This window comes from Pinus tabuliformis, chromosome 8, assembly GCF_031772625.1.
Source record: "Pinus tabuliformis cultivar Carrire ecotype Pingquan chromosome 8, CPIR1, whole genome shotgun sequence".
In the NCBI taxonomy this organism is placed as follows: domain Eukaryota; kingdom Viridiplantae; phylum Streptophyta; class Pinopsida; order Pinales; family Pinaceae; genus Pinus; species Pinus tabuliformis.
The window spans coordinates 1,563,873,142-1,563,892,761 of NC_142294.1; the positions used below are offsets into that span (position 1 = coordinate 1,563,873,142).

At 38.2% G+C, this 19,620-nt stretch overlaps 1 protein-coding gene across 3 annotated transcripts in view; it reads left to right on the plus strand.

The window, feature by feature from the left end:
- LOC149241961 (replication protein A 32 kDa subunit A-like) overlaps nucleotides 1-10,732 on the plus strand; it is a 53,231-nt gene extending 42,499 nt beyond the window's left edge. Inside the window, exons 6-11 of one of the 3 annotated variants that reach the window (XR_016246602.1) lie at nucleotides 7,809-7,887; nucleotides 7,982-8,077; nucleotides 8,892-8,977; nucleotides 9,147-9,218; nucleotides 9,301-9,453; nucleotides 10,714-10,732. Coding sequence is in view for 1 of the 3 variants with exons in the window: in XM_089374090.1 (XP_089230216.1) it covers nucleotides 7,809-7,887; nucleotides 7,982-8,077; nucleotides 8,892-8,977; nucleotides 9,147-9,218; nucleotides 9,301-9,382 (415 nt within the window). In the remaining 2 variants the exon portion in view is untranslated. The other 2 variants (XR_016246603.1, XM_089374090.1) reach the window with 2 other exon arrangements.
- The last annotated feature ends 8,888 nt before the right edge of the window (nucleotides 10,733-19,620 follow it).

Below are 19,620 nucleotides of genomic sequence, written 5' to 3' on the forward strand. Positions count from 1 at the left end.
TCAGGTGGTCTACTCTCTCTGACCGGCCTCTTCGGCTCAGCAACAGATGTGGCATCTCTCAAGGTGTCCTGAAGCCACTTGGGCTTCCTCTTCCCTGAGCGCACTTCTCCCACCGGAGAATGAAACTCCTCCTCCTCATCATCATTAGGAGCCTGAACTCCTGACTGTTTGTCTGCTGTCTTCCTGCCTGCACCTGAACCTGTAGAAGCTGAGGTATCGTGTGAACTGTCCATCAGTGGACTCCCTAGTGAACTGCTCTGCATGCTGCCCGGAGCACCACCCCTCTGGCTCGGTGAGCCACTGCTCACTGACGGACCTGACATCCTCATAGATGTACCTCCTGATCCTCCTGATCCCTGCCCATTGGATCCCTGCGACCGACTCAACTGCTGCTGAGTGTCTGGCTGATCCAGATACTCTAACTCCCGTGACCTCCTAAAGGCCCTGTCCTCCTCGAACTTCACATCCCGTCTGACAACAACTCTCCTCTGTGCAGGAATGTAAATCCGAAAAGCCTTTGAGGTCTCACTGTAGCCCACAAAGATACCCTTCTCTGCGGTGGGCTCTAGTTTGGTCCTCTTCTCCTTGGGTATATAGGAGTATGTAATGCATCCAAAGATATGAAGATGACCAATATCAGGCTTCTTCCCAGAGAAAGCCTCCTCCGGAGTCATGTGCCCCAAGGCACGATGCGGACTCCTGTTCTGTAAGTAAACCGCTGTGTTGCAGGCCTCTGCCCACAAGAACAATGGAAACCCCTGATCATGTAACATGGCTTTGGCATCCCCTATGATGGATCTGTTCTTCCTCTCTGCAACCCCGTTCTGCTGGGGGTTGTAAGGAACAGTGAACTCCCTCCTAATGCCTTCCTCCGCACAATAGTCAACAAATTCTCCAAGGGTGTACTCTCCTCCGTTGTTCGACCTCAGGGACTTGATCTTTCGACCTGTCTGTGTCTCCACAAGAGCTCTGAACTCCTGAAACCGCTTGAAGACCTCACCCTTGGTCTTCAAAAAATAAATCTAGGTCCTCCTGGAGTGATCATCAATGAATAAAACATAGTACTCATATCCACTCAAGGAAACATGAGACATCCGACCGCTCACATCGGAATGAATCAAATCAAGTATCTCAGTCGCTCTAGTGTCATTGCTGGGAAAAGGGGATTTGGCAAACTTGCCCATCGCACAACCTCTGCAAGTATCAAAGTGATCAGTACTGAAATCTGGCACACCTGTAGTGATCTCTCGCAATGTCCTCAAGGCTCCATGATACATATGTCCCATCCTGTGGTGCCAAATCTCACACAGCTCAGAATTGCTAGCTCTGCTGTCGGTACTACTGCTCAATGCCAAAAGGGGTTGGAATGCAAACTTGTACACCTTTGCATGGCGTACACCTATCACTCTAGCTGAATCAGCTGGAGTGCCCCTGGGATACATCAACACCTGTCCTCCCCTGAACAGTACCTCATATCCTCTGTCCTCCAAAGCTGAGACAAATATGAGGTTCTTCCTCATCCCTGGCACATAAAGAACATTTGACACTTTCAAGGGAGGTTTGGACTCCCTCTGAAATGTCAGTGTCCCCACCCCGACTGCTTTAACAACTCTGTCATCACCGAGTACTACCTCTATATTAGTGCCACTCTCTGAAAGCTCTGAGAAGTACTCACGGACTCCTGTCATGTGACGTGAAGCCCCACTGTCCACATACCAGATACCCGAAGATGCTCCGCTAATCGAGCGAAAAGCATGCTTCCTCTGAACCTGTGTGGCAGGTGATTCTGCACTAGAGGACTCACACGTAGTGAACGCAAACTCCCGGTCAAAACGACCTGCAAAGTCCTCAATCTCCGCTGAAGCTGCCACGCCCTGGTTCTTCCCCTTCTTCTCCGGACACACAACTGCATAGTGTCCCATCTTTTGACAATTCCAACACTTCACCTTGGAATAGTCCTTCTGTGTGTTCCCCTATTTACCTTTACCTTTGCCTTTGCCCCCACCACTGCTTGAGGAAGCCTGCTTCTTCCCTTTGCCTTTCTTGCCTCCTGCCACCAGTGCTACATCCTCATCTTGCTCAACTGGCTTGGCTGTCCCAAGCTGACCTTTCTTGATCTCTGTCTGAATGCAATCATCCCAAAACCTCTCCCATGTGGGAAGGGTCTCACGTGCACAAACCCTATCAACAAAGTTCAACCATGAACGGGGGAGGCCATTCACTGCAATCCGCACCAATTCAATGGGTGGAATGGCCTCTCCAATCGCTGCCAACTCATCTCTCACATTAGTAATCTTTGTGAGATATCCAGCTGCACTCTCATTACCCATTTTAATGTTCTTCAGTTTTTCCTTCAGGACCATCTTCTGGTTCTCATTGGTACTCTGGTAGAGATTGGACAATGCTGTTCACATCTCATGGGCATTGCTCTTTCCTCTCACATGAGGAATGCAATGGTCTTTGATTCCGTCTAGAATCAGCCTCTTACCCTTGTTGTTCTTTTTATTATAAGCTGTCAACTGAGTAGCATCAGTAGGCACAACAACAGGGTTCCGTGTGGTATGCACCATGATATCCCAGACTTCTGCCTCCCCAAAGATACTCTGCATTCTCTCCTTCCAAACGCTATAATTTGTATGCCCATCCAGCCGATCCTCCACCCTCAATCCCAATGACATCCTGCTGTCCTAAAACTGAAAAATAGCACTGCTATAGTAAAGATAAAACTGTTGTTTATGAAAAAATCAGCTTGCTGAAATTTTCTGAGTGAAAAATCAGCAGCTGTAATTTTTCCTTTTGCTGTCCCAAACTGTCCTTCAGCACTCAAGCTCTGATACCATGTAGAAATTTATGTTTTCCCACCCCGGTTTTCAGTTTCTCCTTATTTCTCCCATATAGTTAAATGCCCTTTTCCATAACCATACATTTAACAAGCTGGAAAAAATAAATTTGCTGAAAACACAAATTCTGGAAATTTTATAGAATGCTGGAAATTGCAGAAATAAAAAATCAGCAGTAATAAACAGTCATTAAAACACATTTAAACACTGAGATTTTTGGTCAATGTGACCTTGAAAAAACCCCCTACAACTCTTGGGGAAAATCAGTTTGAGAGCTCTTCTTTATTTCTGAAAATTGCCTTTTTACAGTGAGAAATATTAAGCAAAAAATCAGCAAGCAAATTTACAACTTATTTCTTTTTCCATGCCTCACAGCAAACTGGAAATTACAGCAAACAAGACAACAATAAATGCTGTACGGCTTCCTCGATTTTCGTGCCCACTTTCAGCATTAAATGCTGCTGTACGGCTTGCATTAAATGCGCTGTATGGACTGCAATAAATGCACTGTATGGACTTTGATTTGCGTGCAGAAAAACCAACAAACTGCTCCTCAATTTCTGTGCAAACCACTCCTCGATTTTTGTGCAAACCAGTTATACGGATTTCTAGAAAATCGTGCCAAAATCTACCTTTCACTGTGTGCTGAATCAGCTGTACAAATCTGCTCAACTGCTGCCTTGGAATGTGTGCCAAGCTGCTGTCTCCTTCTCCTCCCTGTCCAGAAATCTCCCTTGCTCTCTTGCTCTCCTTCTCCCAATCTGCTCATGAAAGAATGAATGACCTTTTCTTCCTTTAATCTAACCCCAAGTGACTTTTGGGTGATCCCTAAATCCAATGGCTGAAATAGATTGAGATCTAAGGCTGAGATTAAATGCTCATTTAAATCTCACTTTTTATTTTTTAATTCACCCCACTTTAATAAAGACCCACTTAGTCATTTATTTCCAAAGTCACTTTTCCTTTCTAATTTTTCATTGACTTTATAAAAGTCACTTTAAAATTAGACTTAGTAACTTTATAACTTAAAGTCACTTTTAAATTAGATTTAACTTTATAAAAAAAATTACAAAGTCACTTTAGGAGAAAAATTAAATTTTTTTGGACACTTTTCCCTAGGCCAAAGATCAAAGCCTTAGGGAACCACCTGTCCTCTGGTACCAAATTTCAACATGCTTATCACATGTGAATTGAAGTGGGGATCCACAAAGACAAGGTTTCTAAACTTCTACGGGAAATGTAAGTGTCTTATTCAAAAACATGAAGGATGCAAACTGAATGTGATGCTTGTTTCCATATTGTCAAGAATTGTTTATGCTTATCACGTGTGAATTCCATTGGGGATTCACAAAGTCAAGGTTTCTAAACTTCTACGGGAACTTTTCATGACATGAAACATGAAATAGTGCATACACCAATATGGTGGTAGGATATTTTTGTAGTTGAGAGACATGTGATTTAATGCTTGGAAGGGTACTTCATGGAATGATACACTATAGCCAACTAAAATAGAGATGGCTTTTGTCCGTAGTTGCCAAAGGGAAGTATTGTGTGTTGAATCAATGCTCATTTACCGACTAAACATTGGGAGTGAGGATATTAATGGGTTATTGAAAGAGATATACAAGTACCATAGATTAATGGAAGGGCTAGGAAGGGTCCAATTTTAATTGTTGCTTGGCACCTTATCACTTCGGTGAAGAAAGCTTCAGAACACATGAACCTCTCATTGTAGTAGCATGACATTGCACAATGCTCAGATACACACAGCCATAACCTTTTTGAAAGAAAATATGCTTTTGTTTGTTGCACTTTCATAAACTTCTTTAGAGAAATTTAACAAGTCAAAGCCGCTTGCTGGCCAAGCTACTGAGAGAGATTCTAATTCTACTACTGTATGTGCATGCAATTTCTTCTGTTGCCTGTTGTCATTGGAATTTTAGTAAGAATGCCTTTTACTGTGTGGATTACTCTGATACATAAATAATGCATTTTTTTTCTGTTTATCTCTCAGCTGTTTGTCTATAGCCATGAACATAGAACCATGACTAGCTATTTGATCATATTAATTTATATCTGGTTATCTGTATTTCTGCCTTGATCCACAGTAACTTTCCTGCTGAAGGTAATAGGAGTATGGCTGGCATTGTGTTCATTTCTTTTAACTATTAGCTTTTATCCAGGAGTGTAGAGTAGATTTGCACTCCTCATGTAAAGTAGAACTGCATTTGCATTCTGATTTAGCATTTTAGGATGTAAATCATTATTTGAAACCTATTAACAGATGCTGGCAAGAATCTGGATGGATTCTGTATCCCAAACAGTGTGAGGTCTAATTGAGAGTCGACACCTCTCATTGGAGAGAACCTGTATTGAACTTTTCTAGTGCAAGTTTACCTTTTCATTCTGAAGATCTGAGCTTGTGCAATGAATCTCTGAAACATAATATGGTTGGATACATTATATGTATGGCTTTTGTTAGCTTCCAAAATTGTGCATCTAAATATCAAGCCCCTCATACCATTCAGAGAAATTTTTTGATTAGCAGCCCAGTGTCGCCACAGCAGCTCTCCGCTCACTTTAGAGCTAGTGTTTTTCTCACTATAGGGGGGATCCCTATATGCTTTCCATTGTATAGACTTTAGGCTCCAGTGTAGTATGACAACCGGGGGAGCACAAAAAGTTTTGGATATGTGAAAGAGATTGGTAGGTTCATAGGACTGGTGCCTTAATCTTAGGGTTATGTAGTCTATGTTTGCACAAAGAGGCCTTGTGGGATTACGGCGAATAATAACACATTTATCTGGTTCTTAGATCTCGCCTGCTAAGCAAATCGACCAGATAACTGAACTACTGCTGAATGGAGAGTGCTTAGAAGTTAGAACAATGATAAATCCCATGAATATCAGAAACAATTCATGAATCATGTAAGCCAAATAATCAAGTCTGTTATAGATCAAATTCTCAGGAACAGAGCATGTCAACATTCATTGACCCTTCAAGATTACATACAAAAGCAGATCAGACCTCTACCCTTTGCTCGATTCAAAATTTGTCAAAGGATGATCAATGATCCATATGAAAAATAGAGAAGGGCTGGTTCACAAACAGCTCTTGATTACATCAACAAATCAACAACCTGATCTAACTAAAGCCTGTTATAGATGAAATTCTCAGGAATAGAGTATGGCTGTTTATGACATTCATTGACTTCCTTTCAACATTATGTAGAATAGTGGAGGACAAGCAGATGATAACCTTACCCTTTGCTCAACCCACAATTTCTCAAAGGATGATCAATGATCCATAAGAAAAAAATAGAGATGAGCTCGTTCACAAACAGCTCTTGATTATGACAGCAACTCAACAGGCTAATCTACAGAAAAGAAGAGGGTAGAAGGAATTTCAATATATACATAATCCTCCAATCTGGAATTACAATTGGTCTTATTACTAGCCCTTGAGGTAAAACCCCAGGAAGGCATCCTTTGAATCAACTGTTCTATCTTATTTTTAGTTTCATAATATAACTCACTATGGATTAGTTTTGACAAAGTTACAATGACCATCCCGCTATCAGTCTAATGAACTCTCTGAAATTAGCTACGTGTCCCGTGAGAAAGTCCGTTCTCTCAAGCCTTGAAGCCAGGACTCTCAACTACCTAAATTAATCAATGTTCACCAAGTCTGGGTTGATACTTTCCGTGGGTTTCATTGAAGAATCATGCCTGTCATCCTTAAAGTACGGACTAATCCCGACATCACCTTTTACATATCCTTAATTTTGGATTCTCAACTTCCTAAATTAATCAATGTTGACCAAGTCTGGTTTGATACTTTCTGTGGGCTTCATAGAAGGATCACACCCATCATCCTTCAAGTGTGGACTAATCCCCTCATCACCCTTTACATATCCTTAATTTTAGGTGTGTCCACGATTTGAAGCCTTAGCCTATTCGTGGTAATGGAGAGGATGCCCCTCAAGCTCTTGTAACATGATCAATGATCCATCTGAACCAATCTTTGAAGAAAGAGCCTCATTATTCCTTAAAATCTGTAATCAACTTAATGCACTATTGTTTCTCGAGGAATTATTGTTTAGGTCTGAGCTGTTTATGTCTCCAAGGTTTTCTTTTAAGTTAGCATATATATGCTAGCTCATTATCATACCTCCCAATCTTTCTCAAAGCTTTTCGCCAGTGCGTTTTTCCAACTTAATGATGTATGCTCCTGCCATCTTCCCTGCTGCCTGCAGGTATCCCCAGGTCTGTTATGCATATGATGCCTCCAAGAATGCATGCACTGATCTTTTATTTTATCTGTCACAGCTAGATAGAACAAGGCAAATGTTAATTTCCTTAGAAAGGTACACCATACAAGGCTACAAATGTGCATAATTCCTTCAACAATGCCCCCCTCTGTTTTGCATCCATTGTCTAAAATGCCTGCCAAGGACCTCAGTTCAATATCCATTTAGATCTGTGATCTGGGTGAGACAGTTTATTGCGGCTCTTGTAATGTTGTATTTGTAAAGAGGACAAGTGGCATTGCTTACATTAACTATGGTGATTACAGGGAAGCTCACATAGTCCGGGATCATCCTCATAAGTTAAGAAGTCAAATACAACTATATGCGCCTTCTGCATGAAGAAGATATTCAGTTACAAAACGTTCAGTGTGTGTTGAACTCATATTTACTCCGACTGAACCAGATTTTTCACAATTGCAATTGGAAAAGGCTGACATTCCCTTTGCATAACCTCTCCAGCTGTTATCCAATAAAATTCAACGTCTTATTAAATGAAAACTTCATGTTGGCATACTCCAATCATTTTGCCATTCATCTTTTCACCCAGATTTTCCCAAGATTTAGCCCATGCAGTTTTAGGGGCTAATAGGTTTGATTGCATTTTATTAGGCTTTTGAATTAGACTGACATCTCTATTCTCTATTGAATGATTATTTCAGGCCTGTAACTGATTTTAATGAAGTCACGTTTCACTCCTTGGAATGCATTTTTGTGCATCTCTATAATATGAAAGTTCAGGTACGGTACTAATGCATTTTCTCTTGAAATAAAATGATTTTCTTTAGTTTGAAGTGTTTAATTCGTGATGATCACATTCCTGTGCTATCTACAGGTTGGTGCCACTCAGCCCAACTCAGCAAGTCCAGCTGCTAAGGTTGGATCAATGGGACCACCAAATGGATTGAGTAACACTCCTAGCCACAATCAAGTAAGATGAAAGGATGGTGCTATGTGATGTAACCGGTTTAAATTTACAAGGCTTTTTGGCAGTGTTCTTATCAATGTGGGAGTAGATTCAAACATCTTGTTGTTGGTGTCCATTTTGTTTGTCACATTTAATGTGTTTGTCACATTTAAGGTTCTACAAGCCTAGGCCCATCTTAACTTTGGAGCATTGAGAGTGATCAACTCCCTCGAGGTGAAACCTTTCCTTAAAGTTTGCACTCAAGAAAATGTTCGCACCTCAAGGGATTTGATCCCTCTCGATTCTTGATAGATCCAAACTTAGGAAGGATCTGGGCTGGTTTAAAGAATTGCTTGTTAGAGTTATAAATAGTGAACTTTGAGAATGTGGGCCTAGTGACCTGATGATAGATTGTTTTCCACTTTTACTATATTGTAACCCTATTTACATCATTGCAATATTTCAATTAACAAAGAGTTACTTTTTCTGCATATATGTTAATTGAGTTATTCTTCCGTTAATCTATGATTCTTGTATATCTCTTTCTTTATATGTTCATGTGAAATTATCATTATCTCTTCTCTATATAAGTTCATATAAAATTAGGGTTGTGTTGTCATAAAAATATTGCGAACTCTAGTTGGAGCGCGTATTAACATTATATCTTAAATTAGGTCATTATATATTTCTTTTACATTATATTTTCTATTTTTTTAAGTGATGTGTCAGCTACCATTGAACAGGAAAGAATTACACATTTGCCTCAATACTTGGTTGTAGAAAGCACCTCTTGGCATGATATATGTGCAAAAGATCAGTAACATGTTTCATTTTGCAGTTCACGAGTCCTGGTCCTGCCTCTGTGGGTGGAGCTAAAGACTTGAATGGGAGGGTTCAAAGCATATTTGAGGAACCTGCGAATCTGTAAGTTGCTGTCCCCAATGTTTTTTTGGTGAATCTAGTTATCTTTATGATTCTAAATGAAATATTATTGCTGAAGATTAAACTTGTTTTGTATAAATGATGAGCTTTTGATTTTTCTGGCCAATTGGCAATCTAATTTCCTAGATGCTTCTGAATTTTGATGTGACAGAGCAATAGAGCATGGTGTTCATGTAGATGATGTCGTGAGGAGATTGCCTGGTTTCACAAAGAAGCAAATCATGTATGATTTTCAAAATTTATGCTTGCAAAATGTTGAAGGTCATAAAGTTTACATGGAACTGATTGGGCATTTCGTTTTGCAGGGACTCTATCGCATTCTTGATAAATGAAGGTTACATCTACTCAACTATTGACGAGGACCACTACAAGTCAACTAATGGCTAATACAATCATAATCATACCATTGCTTATATGTGTTCTATGAATTTGATATCTACGTTTGGCCTCCAGACTAGGTGTATATTACTGTGAAGCCTCTTTGTGAAGTCCTTGAGCTTGTGGCTGTTTTTATATTCACTACCCATTTTCATTATTATTAATTTTTTGAATGAATATGCGGTTTTGTTTGTATGTTTCATGTCAGGAAATATTGAGGCTAAACATGCAATACTTGAATATATCTCTATCCACCCGAAATATGAGAGCGACTTTTGAAATAACCATGGTTGATGTTGCAATGTTAAATATGAAATGAATCTAAAAATGATGACATGTTCAAGTTCGACATGAAAGAAGGTTAAGCTGGATATACTTAGGGTTCCTGATAAATGCTGACCACTTAAAGCTGCAATGGCAATCAGACAATCTTGGAATGGGAAAACCTAAAGACTTGCGTCAATTGCCAATCTAGGATGGGCAACCTTTGGAAGAAAGACCACAAACCACCGATGATGCAAATAAATTGTTGTTCATGGTAGAAGAATGGATTACAATTGTGCTAGTGATTACAATTGTATTCTTAGTGACTATAATTTGTGAAATATTCTGGACTTGCTTTGGACATTAAAATTTCAAAAAAAACTTGTAAACAAATTGAGATTGATTTTTTTTTTTTTAATATTTAAAAACACTTTCAATGCCCCCTGCACATGGCAACTGTCACAAGCTACAAGAGCATTGCTTTGGCTAAGCAATTGCCACTAGGGTCTATTTATTTTACCAAAGTCGGTTAGGATTTTAACCTTGCCCCATCTGCAAATACAAGCATGAGCATCTCACAGGGGAAAGCATGTTTCTGGGAAGACTTGAACCTTGGTGTGGTCATTAACAAAGCCCTGCTTTAACCAACCTGACAAGCACCCTTTGAAAAGATTGAATACTAATGCTTTGTTCTTTCAATCTGAGAAAAAAGTCAAAAGTCTAATCAAGCATCTTACGGAGCAATACACCGATATATTATCGGACTTGCATAAAGTCATTAAGTCCTTTTGAAACTATAGATTTTGATTGAAATTGGATTTATTTTATTACACATCATTGGAGAATATACTAATCATGTTCAGTGTCAAGAATATTATATATTCTGGTTCAATGTGATCTCTTTTGCAGTCCAACATTGCTCCCATTGGGCCTTATATTCTTTTATGATTTATATGTGATGACCTTGTTAATTCACAATGTTGCATAGAACTCAATTTTTTGTTTTCAGTTTAATTCATAAATTTGATTGCTTTGTTTGGAGTATAGTTTGAATTTACAATGGTTTTTCTTTTAAGGAGCCAAAGCAAACAGAGGGTATTAATTGTGCGGATGAAGACTCTTAGATTGGATTCAAGAACTCCTGGGATCGATTTTGAGTTAATTCGAGGTCAGGTAGGGTTATTTTACTCTGCAATATGAACCAGAGTTTTATATTTAACAATATTGAAAGGTTATTTTAATGCTCGTAATTTCCACTGAAGTACAAGAACCTTTTTGAAGAACTTTGAGAGAGGAATGCTTGGGTAAATACGGACATATAAAAGGAATGGGGTTTTGTTATTTCGTTCACAAGCCTTTTGAAGTTTTGCAAACCTTGACTTTGGGTATGGAACCACATGCCTTTAAATCCGCAAATCAGGATGTTTGTGACTCGAAGAAACGACTTGATGCCTATATAGTGCTTGACCCACTTCGGGTTTCACAAATTTATATATGAATAAATTATTAGTGAAACTTTGGAGAAAGACAAATGAACGAATTAGAAATATGAAACAACAAAAGGGAGGTCGAATAATATGTTAAAATCCAGAAGTTGAGTGCTTTCCTAAGAATTTTCAGTCTTTTTGCAACTTAGATAACGATGTTTGTGAATTATGAATCCCTTTTTAATGAACATTCCAGGTTTAGAGTTAATCTGGTTTATCAATTGTAACATCATGTAAATCATTTTTCTGTCAACTAATCAATTGGGCAGTTCAAGGCAACCAATATATATATATATATATATATATATATATATATATATATGTAAGAGTTGATTTTTGGTGTTAAGGGCACATCTCCATTGGGCAGTTCAAGGCAACCAATATATATATATATATATATATATATATATATGAGTTGATTTTTGGTATTAAGGGCACATCTCCAGGTACAAACCAGCTACAAATCTGTATTGTTTATTTTGATTGTCAATTTACTTAGTAGATTTTTCTTTTGTTTATATCAAATTAACATAATAAACAAAGTACTACTAACTACTTGAATCACCATGAGAAATAATTCATAATTTGTATGTGCAAATACAAAAATTTAGTAAAGCAAGGTATGCTTCATACTACCAATTTGTGAAATATGGATACATACTACCAATTTGTGACATGTTACCACATGATTCACTAGTTTTCACAAGTTGGGGCAATGCCAAAATGCTATCCTAATCCATCTAGGTTAACCATAAGTCAGTGTCACAACAATTGTCAAAACCTAACTTTCAACTCCTTTCTAGGGTTCCCTCCTAGCCAACGTTGGCCACTCCATGCAAGGAATCTCATCAAGCTCTTGTTGAAGAATCTAGGGCAATTAGGTTAATATGATTTTTCTCTCTATGATAATTGTTTGTGAGGTACTTTTTACTTTTTCTTATGAGCACAATCTTTTCTTGTTATTATTAGAGTGTGTTTTCTTACTTCATCAAATAGTCACCAAAAACAAAATAGTCAAGAACACAAGATGTTGGATTTTTGCTAGGGCCAAAACTTCTCATTCTTTAAGAGGAAAACCCACGCAAATTCTTCTTGTAGAGATTCCAATTGACGAATACCAAGACCATGACCCTTGACCTATTTAGCCACTCCAAGGCCAAGACATGAATCCTCTTCTTCGTCATTGTTGAGATCATCATCTCTGCTCCAATATTGAGGTCATCACTATTGCATTACTAGGATCATTACAGTCGCACCATCATCAAGATCTTCATCATAATAATGAGCTTTTTATAGTTGCCTCGACATTGAACTCTTCACCACAATGATACTACAAATTGTAGTTGTAGCAAATTGTTATGTTATCTTATTGCACCAAGACAAAGGTATATTTCATTGATCCATCATTGAGATTGTAATAGAGGTGACACCATAAAATCTTCATATTTATTAGTTTTACGAGACCTCAAAGAGGCTTTCCAGTGGCTTATTGCAATGATACCACGACTAGGGATTTGAATGATTGTGCTAAAGGTGTGAGCTCATAATTGTTCTACATTCAAATCCAAGCTCTCTTACTGTATCACTGCTTTGATGTTTATCTCCTTTATACCCATAATATGTAGACATATTACATGATTGTTCTTTGTATCTTATCATCGAAACTTTAGAAGAAAAATCCAAACTATCAACTTTACTTGCTTATTCGGATTTCACAGAAAGATTGAACTTCTTCGCTGTGATTGATATGCGAAAAAATCTTAGAGACTGACATGTTCTTTTGCCCTTCAAAACCACAAAGGAAATCAAATTTTCGTTTTAGCTCTTTCTCATCAGAAATCTCAGAGGGATATGCGAAGCTCCTTGTTTTTTATGTGATGAGCATAACCTTCTATTTATAGTTGTTCGTTCTTGTAATAGGCCGACATTACCATCCGAATAGCTGTCATTTTAAATGAGTCGACATAGGTTATCATTTAATTCAATTTGCAAACCGATATAAAGAGGATTGTGCTTGTCTTTTTGGAGGGCTTTTCTAAACATTAGGTTGACTCATATACATTTTATATATGCTCAATAAGAGCTCTTCATGACATTGACTCTTTGACTCAATAATAAATCCAAAGGCTTTCAATGGGAGCCACTAACAAATAAACCTTTTGCTCATGAAGCCCATGTAGTAAGGCATACAAAAATAATTTCATTTATTTTTATTTCATCATTTACAAGTTCCATGTCATTATGAAGATTGAACTTACGTACACTTTCTTCAACACTCCCTCTTAACTAGGGAGGTATTCATAATGACCCTTGGTCATTCTCAATCTGAAGAATTTCTCATAAGAAGAATCAGATTGATAACCCATCTATATAGCATCATAGTAACCAACATTGCTTCCACAACAAGGCCTTGATTGACAACTCTATCTCTCATCAGATCAAAGCATCAATGTTGGCGAGACCAATGACTATAGACACCTTCATCATTGTCTCTCAAGGTACATACCCACCCGGGTGTACACTGAGTATGAGCTTCTAGGACTATTCTTGTCTTGGGTTCCTAGCCTTCAAAGAATATCAGTCTTCTTGTTTACTCTTATCTTGGATGCCCCACACATCTTCAAAGAGCACTGGATGTCAGATGATTACCTAATCTTCCATTCTTTCTTCCCAAGTGAAGACAAGGATGTTGTGTCTATCTCCCCGTCTTAACTAGGGAAGATATGCCCGTTCTTGTAAAGGAATGTACCCAAGTTCCCTTTGACCAAGAACTTGCCCAAGCTCCTTCTCAATTAGGGACTTGTCAGAGCTCCCTCTTAACTAGGGACTCTCTTTTTCATCATGTTAAAATTGGCAACCAGGGCAAAATTTCATGCGGGTCATCTTATTCATGGCTAATAATATTTTTATTAGATTCCTCTCGTCGAGAGGTGTAGGATTGATATAAAGATCATCCAATTCCGATAAGTATTCATGGAGATATGAATTTATTTTGATTATGGGATTATTATCAAGTCGACCTACAACTTTTGTAGGCTCAGAAGCCCAACAGTCGCATCTATTCACCCACCAACGTTGTGTATAAATATAAGAGGACTTTTCCTCATTTAGACTCACTCATCTCATCACATCTCTCTCTCTCTCTACTGCGCAGATATGAGTCTTTTCTCTACTGCGCTGAAATGGGTCTCTCTCTCTCACACATGTGAAGCCGGAAGCTGTTGAATTTGAAGCTGCAACTGCAGAAGTAAAGATTGACTTGCGTGGCCTAGAAGATCTCCTCATCTGAACTGCGTTGTAGGTTCATCTGAACCTCCTCTGAAAGCCGCAACTTTTGGTGGTGGAATGAAGTCAATCCGACGAACGGTTTGCAAGATATCGACTGCCCTAGTTTGAAGCCGGAAATTGCTGAAACTGAAGCTGCAACTGCAAAAGCAAAGATTGACTTGCGTGGCCTAGAAGATCTCCTCATCTGAACTGCGCTGTAGGTTCATCTGAACCTCCTCTAAAAGCCGCAACTTTTGGTGGTGGAATGAAGTCAATCCGACGAACGGTTTGCAAGATATCGACTGCCCTAGTTTGAAGCCAGAAACTGCTGAAACTGAAGCTGCAACTGCAGAAGCAAAGATTGACTTGCGTGGCCTAGAAGATCTCCTCATCTGAACTGCGCTGTAGGTTCATCTGAACCTCCTCTGAAAGCCGCAACTTTTGGTAGTGGAATGAAGTCAATCCGACGAACGGTTTGCAAGATATCGTCTGCCCTAGTTTGATAATGAAGCCGCTAATGCTGATGCTACTGATCTAGGGTTTGCTGCTGCTGATATGAATCAGATTTATTGTACTATTTCTCTCTGCTGAATTATTGAAGATAAAAGAAGATTTGATCAAAGGGTTTCCCCACACATTGTGGGGTTTGTCCTTGGCTAGCTGCCACATCTTGTGTCTCTTGTCTTGGCTTGTTTTCTGTCGATTGTTTAATGTTCTATCTGCACTTTACTTTATGTACATGTGATTGCTAATCGGTGGAATATAATAAGAAAAAAAAAGTAAACTGTTATAAGCATAGAACATACCATAACTTAACACATCAACAACTTTTTCTTCGAGGGTCCTTCAACTCCTTGATCAATTTCTTTCCTTGATGTCGTGAAATTTAGTCGAGTTCTTTCTTGTAGGGCATACGCTGTCCATCACTTTCCTTCTTTGTTTGTCATGTCATTCCTTTCTTCATGGAAAGTGGCATTCTTGATACATATTGGGAACCTTTGTCATATGGCTACTTCTTCATCATGTTTCTTTTAGGGATTTCCATCCACCACATGAATGCTAGTTGTACTTGCGCTTACAACTCTTGTTCTAGAAGCCCTGCATGAACTCATCCATATATTATTCAAGAAATCAAAACATAACATTAACTTGTACCTTACGAGATGGCTCTTTGTCATGACATCTGCCTGTGGGTATCATCATCTTGCATACATGTTGACACATCTCCCAAAGATACCCATAAGGTCTCCATCTTTTTCAGAGTTTCATCAGAGTCTTCATATATTTCCAGAAGATTTCTTAGTCAAATCTTCTTGATATTTTGGATGTTGATTGCTTTCATCATGGTTGCATATCTCATGATCTCTTCCTCTTACACATTCCATTCCCAGGACCTTCCAATTAGAGTTCCTTAATTGTAGTCAACCACCTCATACTTCATATGAGGACATATTATGTTGATTTCATCTCGTGTGACTTATGCTTTTTTGCGTTCTTTCAGAAGAGATCTTTTTCCCTTGATCATGCTTCAAGATAGAAGTAATGATCCATGTTACTTGCAACCACACGACATGACTTTATAATATTAAACACAAGCATACATACCTCATTTTACCTTTAGGTCATCTAGGCTTCTTCCAACAACTTCCTTGATTGAAGTGTCTTCAACCCCTTGATTTGCTTCTTCTCTTATGTCACCATAACATCATCCATGAATTCCATCAGTTGGAGTGTCTAATGGAACACTTGCTTCCTCTTTAGATTAGTGAACCCTTTGATGAAGATTCCATCAAAGAAACTTGAGGATTTTGCATATCCCCATTTGGCAGATGTTTCCTTTTTGACTTGATGTATGATGAGCCTTGTCCTGGATGACTTCTTTTCCGTCAATGTCCAATGAGGTTCCCAAGAGCTATATCCTTCATGTTTGATTGCCATGGATTTTGTCTTTCATGATTCCCATGGTGATGTCATGAGCTCTTGTTTCTAATGCTTCCATGATGCCATGATGCATCTTATTATCATGGTCATATATATAACAAAAGATTTAGGAGCTTATGATAAGACCCCTTTTGTGAGGGATACCATCTCAATCATACTAGAAATCTGTTACTCCCTCTTTCCTTGGCCTTTTTCTTCAGCTTCCTCCATCTTTTCGGCGATATGAGCTTTCTTTTCATAATCTTTCCATATCACTATTTTGTCTTGTTTGAGGACCAAACTTCCCTTTCCTTTTTGCAAATGAGTCCTTTACCTTTCAACACTTTTGCCTTCAACTTGTCATTTTCTATCTAGCATAGAGACCATAAGTTGTTGAATGAGGTAACTTCCTTGTCTATGGACATTTGTTACCTTGCTTATCAGTTAGTGTATTTAAGAATAATGATGATTATCTTCTTATCATCTCTCCAAGATCTCCCAATTGAGATCTTATGAAGATATTCCTTCATTCATTAATGCCTTCAACTAAGTGATGACCTTCTGCATTTTCAGAGAATATGTCTTCTAGTATTTCATATATCTATTTGATATCTCTTCTCTTGTTACATAGGGACCTTTAACTGATTTCATAAGAATCCTATGAGTCCCTTGATCCTTTTTCCATGCATTCAAACAATGCTTGCCCTTCAGAGACTTTTGCATAGATATCAATGACTTCTCTTCCAGGGACTATATCAATCCTCCTTTCTTATACAATGAATTTCGATGACCCAACCAATTTATAGATCTCCTTGCAAACACGAAGTCATTTAACCAAACTTGATTATAAAATGAAAGATACTTACATGAAAAGTGAAGATGAACTCTTCTACTTGATCACTTTGATGATGGTTGAAGAAGATGTATTAGAGCTTCCTCTTGGATGATCTTCTTCCAGGGCAAGGAGATGATCCTTGCTTGATTTATAACCTTGAATACGCTGACAATGCCTTCTTGCCTTCAATATGCTTCACTTTCTTTTGTAGATTTGAATTGCTTCTAGGGTTTCAACTTTCTCCAAGATGATGTGATCTTCGATTTTGAAGTCCTTCGAGCTACCTTGCTTTGTAGACAACTTGATGAGGTTCTTGGTGGCCTAGTAATGATGGCTACAAAGACAAAAAGTCTTGTTATTGTAGACTGTTTTTTCGATCTAGGGTTTGATCAAAATTAGGGTTTGACTCTTCAATGTAGATCTTGATATTCTTCAACTTGCATTGATGCCCTTCTTGAAACTTGATCCTTGAATGTCTCTTTGTTTCCCTTCCTTTAACTTCAACACCTTAGCTCTGATACCATGTTGAAGAATTTAGGGCAATTAAGTTAATATGATTCTTCTCTCCATGATAACTACCTTGAATGTCTCTTTCCTTCAACTTCAACACCTTAGCTCTGATACCAATTGAAGAATTTAGGGCAATTAGGTTAATATGATTCTTCTTTCGATGATAACTATTTGCGAGGTAGTTTTTAGTTTTCTTATGAGCACAATCTTCTCTTGTTATTGTTAAAGTGTGTTTTCTTTCTTCATCAAATATTTACAAAAAACTAAGAGACAAGAACACAAGATGTTGGCTATTTGCTAGGGCCAAAACCTCTCACTCTTTGAGAGGAAAACCCACAAATTCTTCTTATAGAGATTCCAATTGACGAATACTAAGACCATGACCCTTGACCTATTTATCCACTCCAAGGCCAAAACACCAATCCTCTTCTTTGTCATTGCTGAGATCATCATCTCTACTCCAATACCGAGGCCATCACTACTGCACCACTGGGATCATTACAATTGCACCATCATCAAGATATTCATCATAACAACGAGATTTTTATTGCAGCCTTGACACCGAACTCTTCACCATAGCGATACTACAAATTGTAGTTGCAACAAATTGTTATGTTATCTTAATGCAGCAAGAAGGAGGTATATTTCATTGTTCCATTACCGAGACTATAATAGAGGTGGCACCACATAATCTTCATATCTATTGGTTTTACGAGACCTCAAAGAGGCTTTCGAGTTTCTTACTGCAATGATACCACAACTAGGGATCCAAATGAATGTGCTAAAGGTTTGAGCTCATTATTGTTCTACATCCGAATCCGAGCTCTCTTGCTATATCATTGCTCTGATGTTTATCTCCTTTATACCCATAAAAACACAGAGATATCATTGAACTGTTCTTCATATCTTGTCATTGGAACTTCAGAAGAAAAATCCATACTGTCAACTGTAATTGCTTATTTGGATTTCAGAGTAAGATTCAATTTCTTCGCCGTGATTGATATGCGAAAAAAAGCTCAAATACTGATGTGTTCTTCTGCTCTTCAAAACCACAGAGGAAACCAAATTTTCTTTTTTGCTCCTTCTCATTCAAAATTTCAGAGGGATATGCGATATTCCTTGTCTTTTTGTGATGAGCATAGCCTTCTATTTATAGTTGTTTGTCCTTATAATAAGCCGACTTTACCATTCGAATAGCCATGTCATTTTGAATGAGTTGACATAGGTTATTATTTAATTCAATTTGCAAATTAATATCAAGAGGATTGTGCTCGTCTTTTTGGAGGGATTTTCTAGACACTAGGTTGACTCATATACATTTTATATATGCTCAAGAAGAGCTCTTCATGACATTGACTCTTTGACTTAATAATAAATAATAAGGCTCTCAATGGGAGCCACTAACAAATAAACCTCTTGCTCATGAAACCCATGTAGCAAGGCATACAAAAATAATTTCATTTCTTTTTATTTCATCATTTACAAAGATCATGTCATTATGAAGACCGAACTTAGTTAAACTTTTTTCAACAACTCCAATAATCATGCCATCACATCAAGTTCCAACTCTAAGCATCTCATCATTTCTTGGGTCTTCACTCTATTGTTTATCTTCCTTGGGATTTAGAAATCATAGTCAATTTGCATCAGACAAGTTTAAGGCTTACAAGACAACTTTAGTTATAGCCTCCAAACTTTCATTTCCATCTTAGGGATTGAGTCTTAAAATTTTGTATCAACACAAGCAACAAGATCTTCATGGAACTTCAAGAGTACAATACACGTCTTCAACCAAGGTCAATTCTCCTCTCTTCAAGCAAGGTATCAACCAAGGTCAAGACTCCTCTCTTCAAGCAAGGTTACTCATCTACCACCTAATGATCTTGCCCTAGTCTCCATGGATCATGCATAAGCATGGTTGCAATAACACAATAATTGTTTTCTCTTTTCATGTTTTTTTTAGT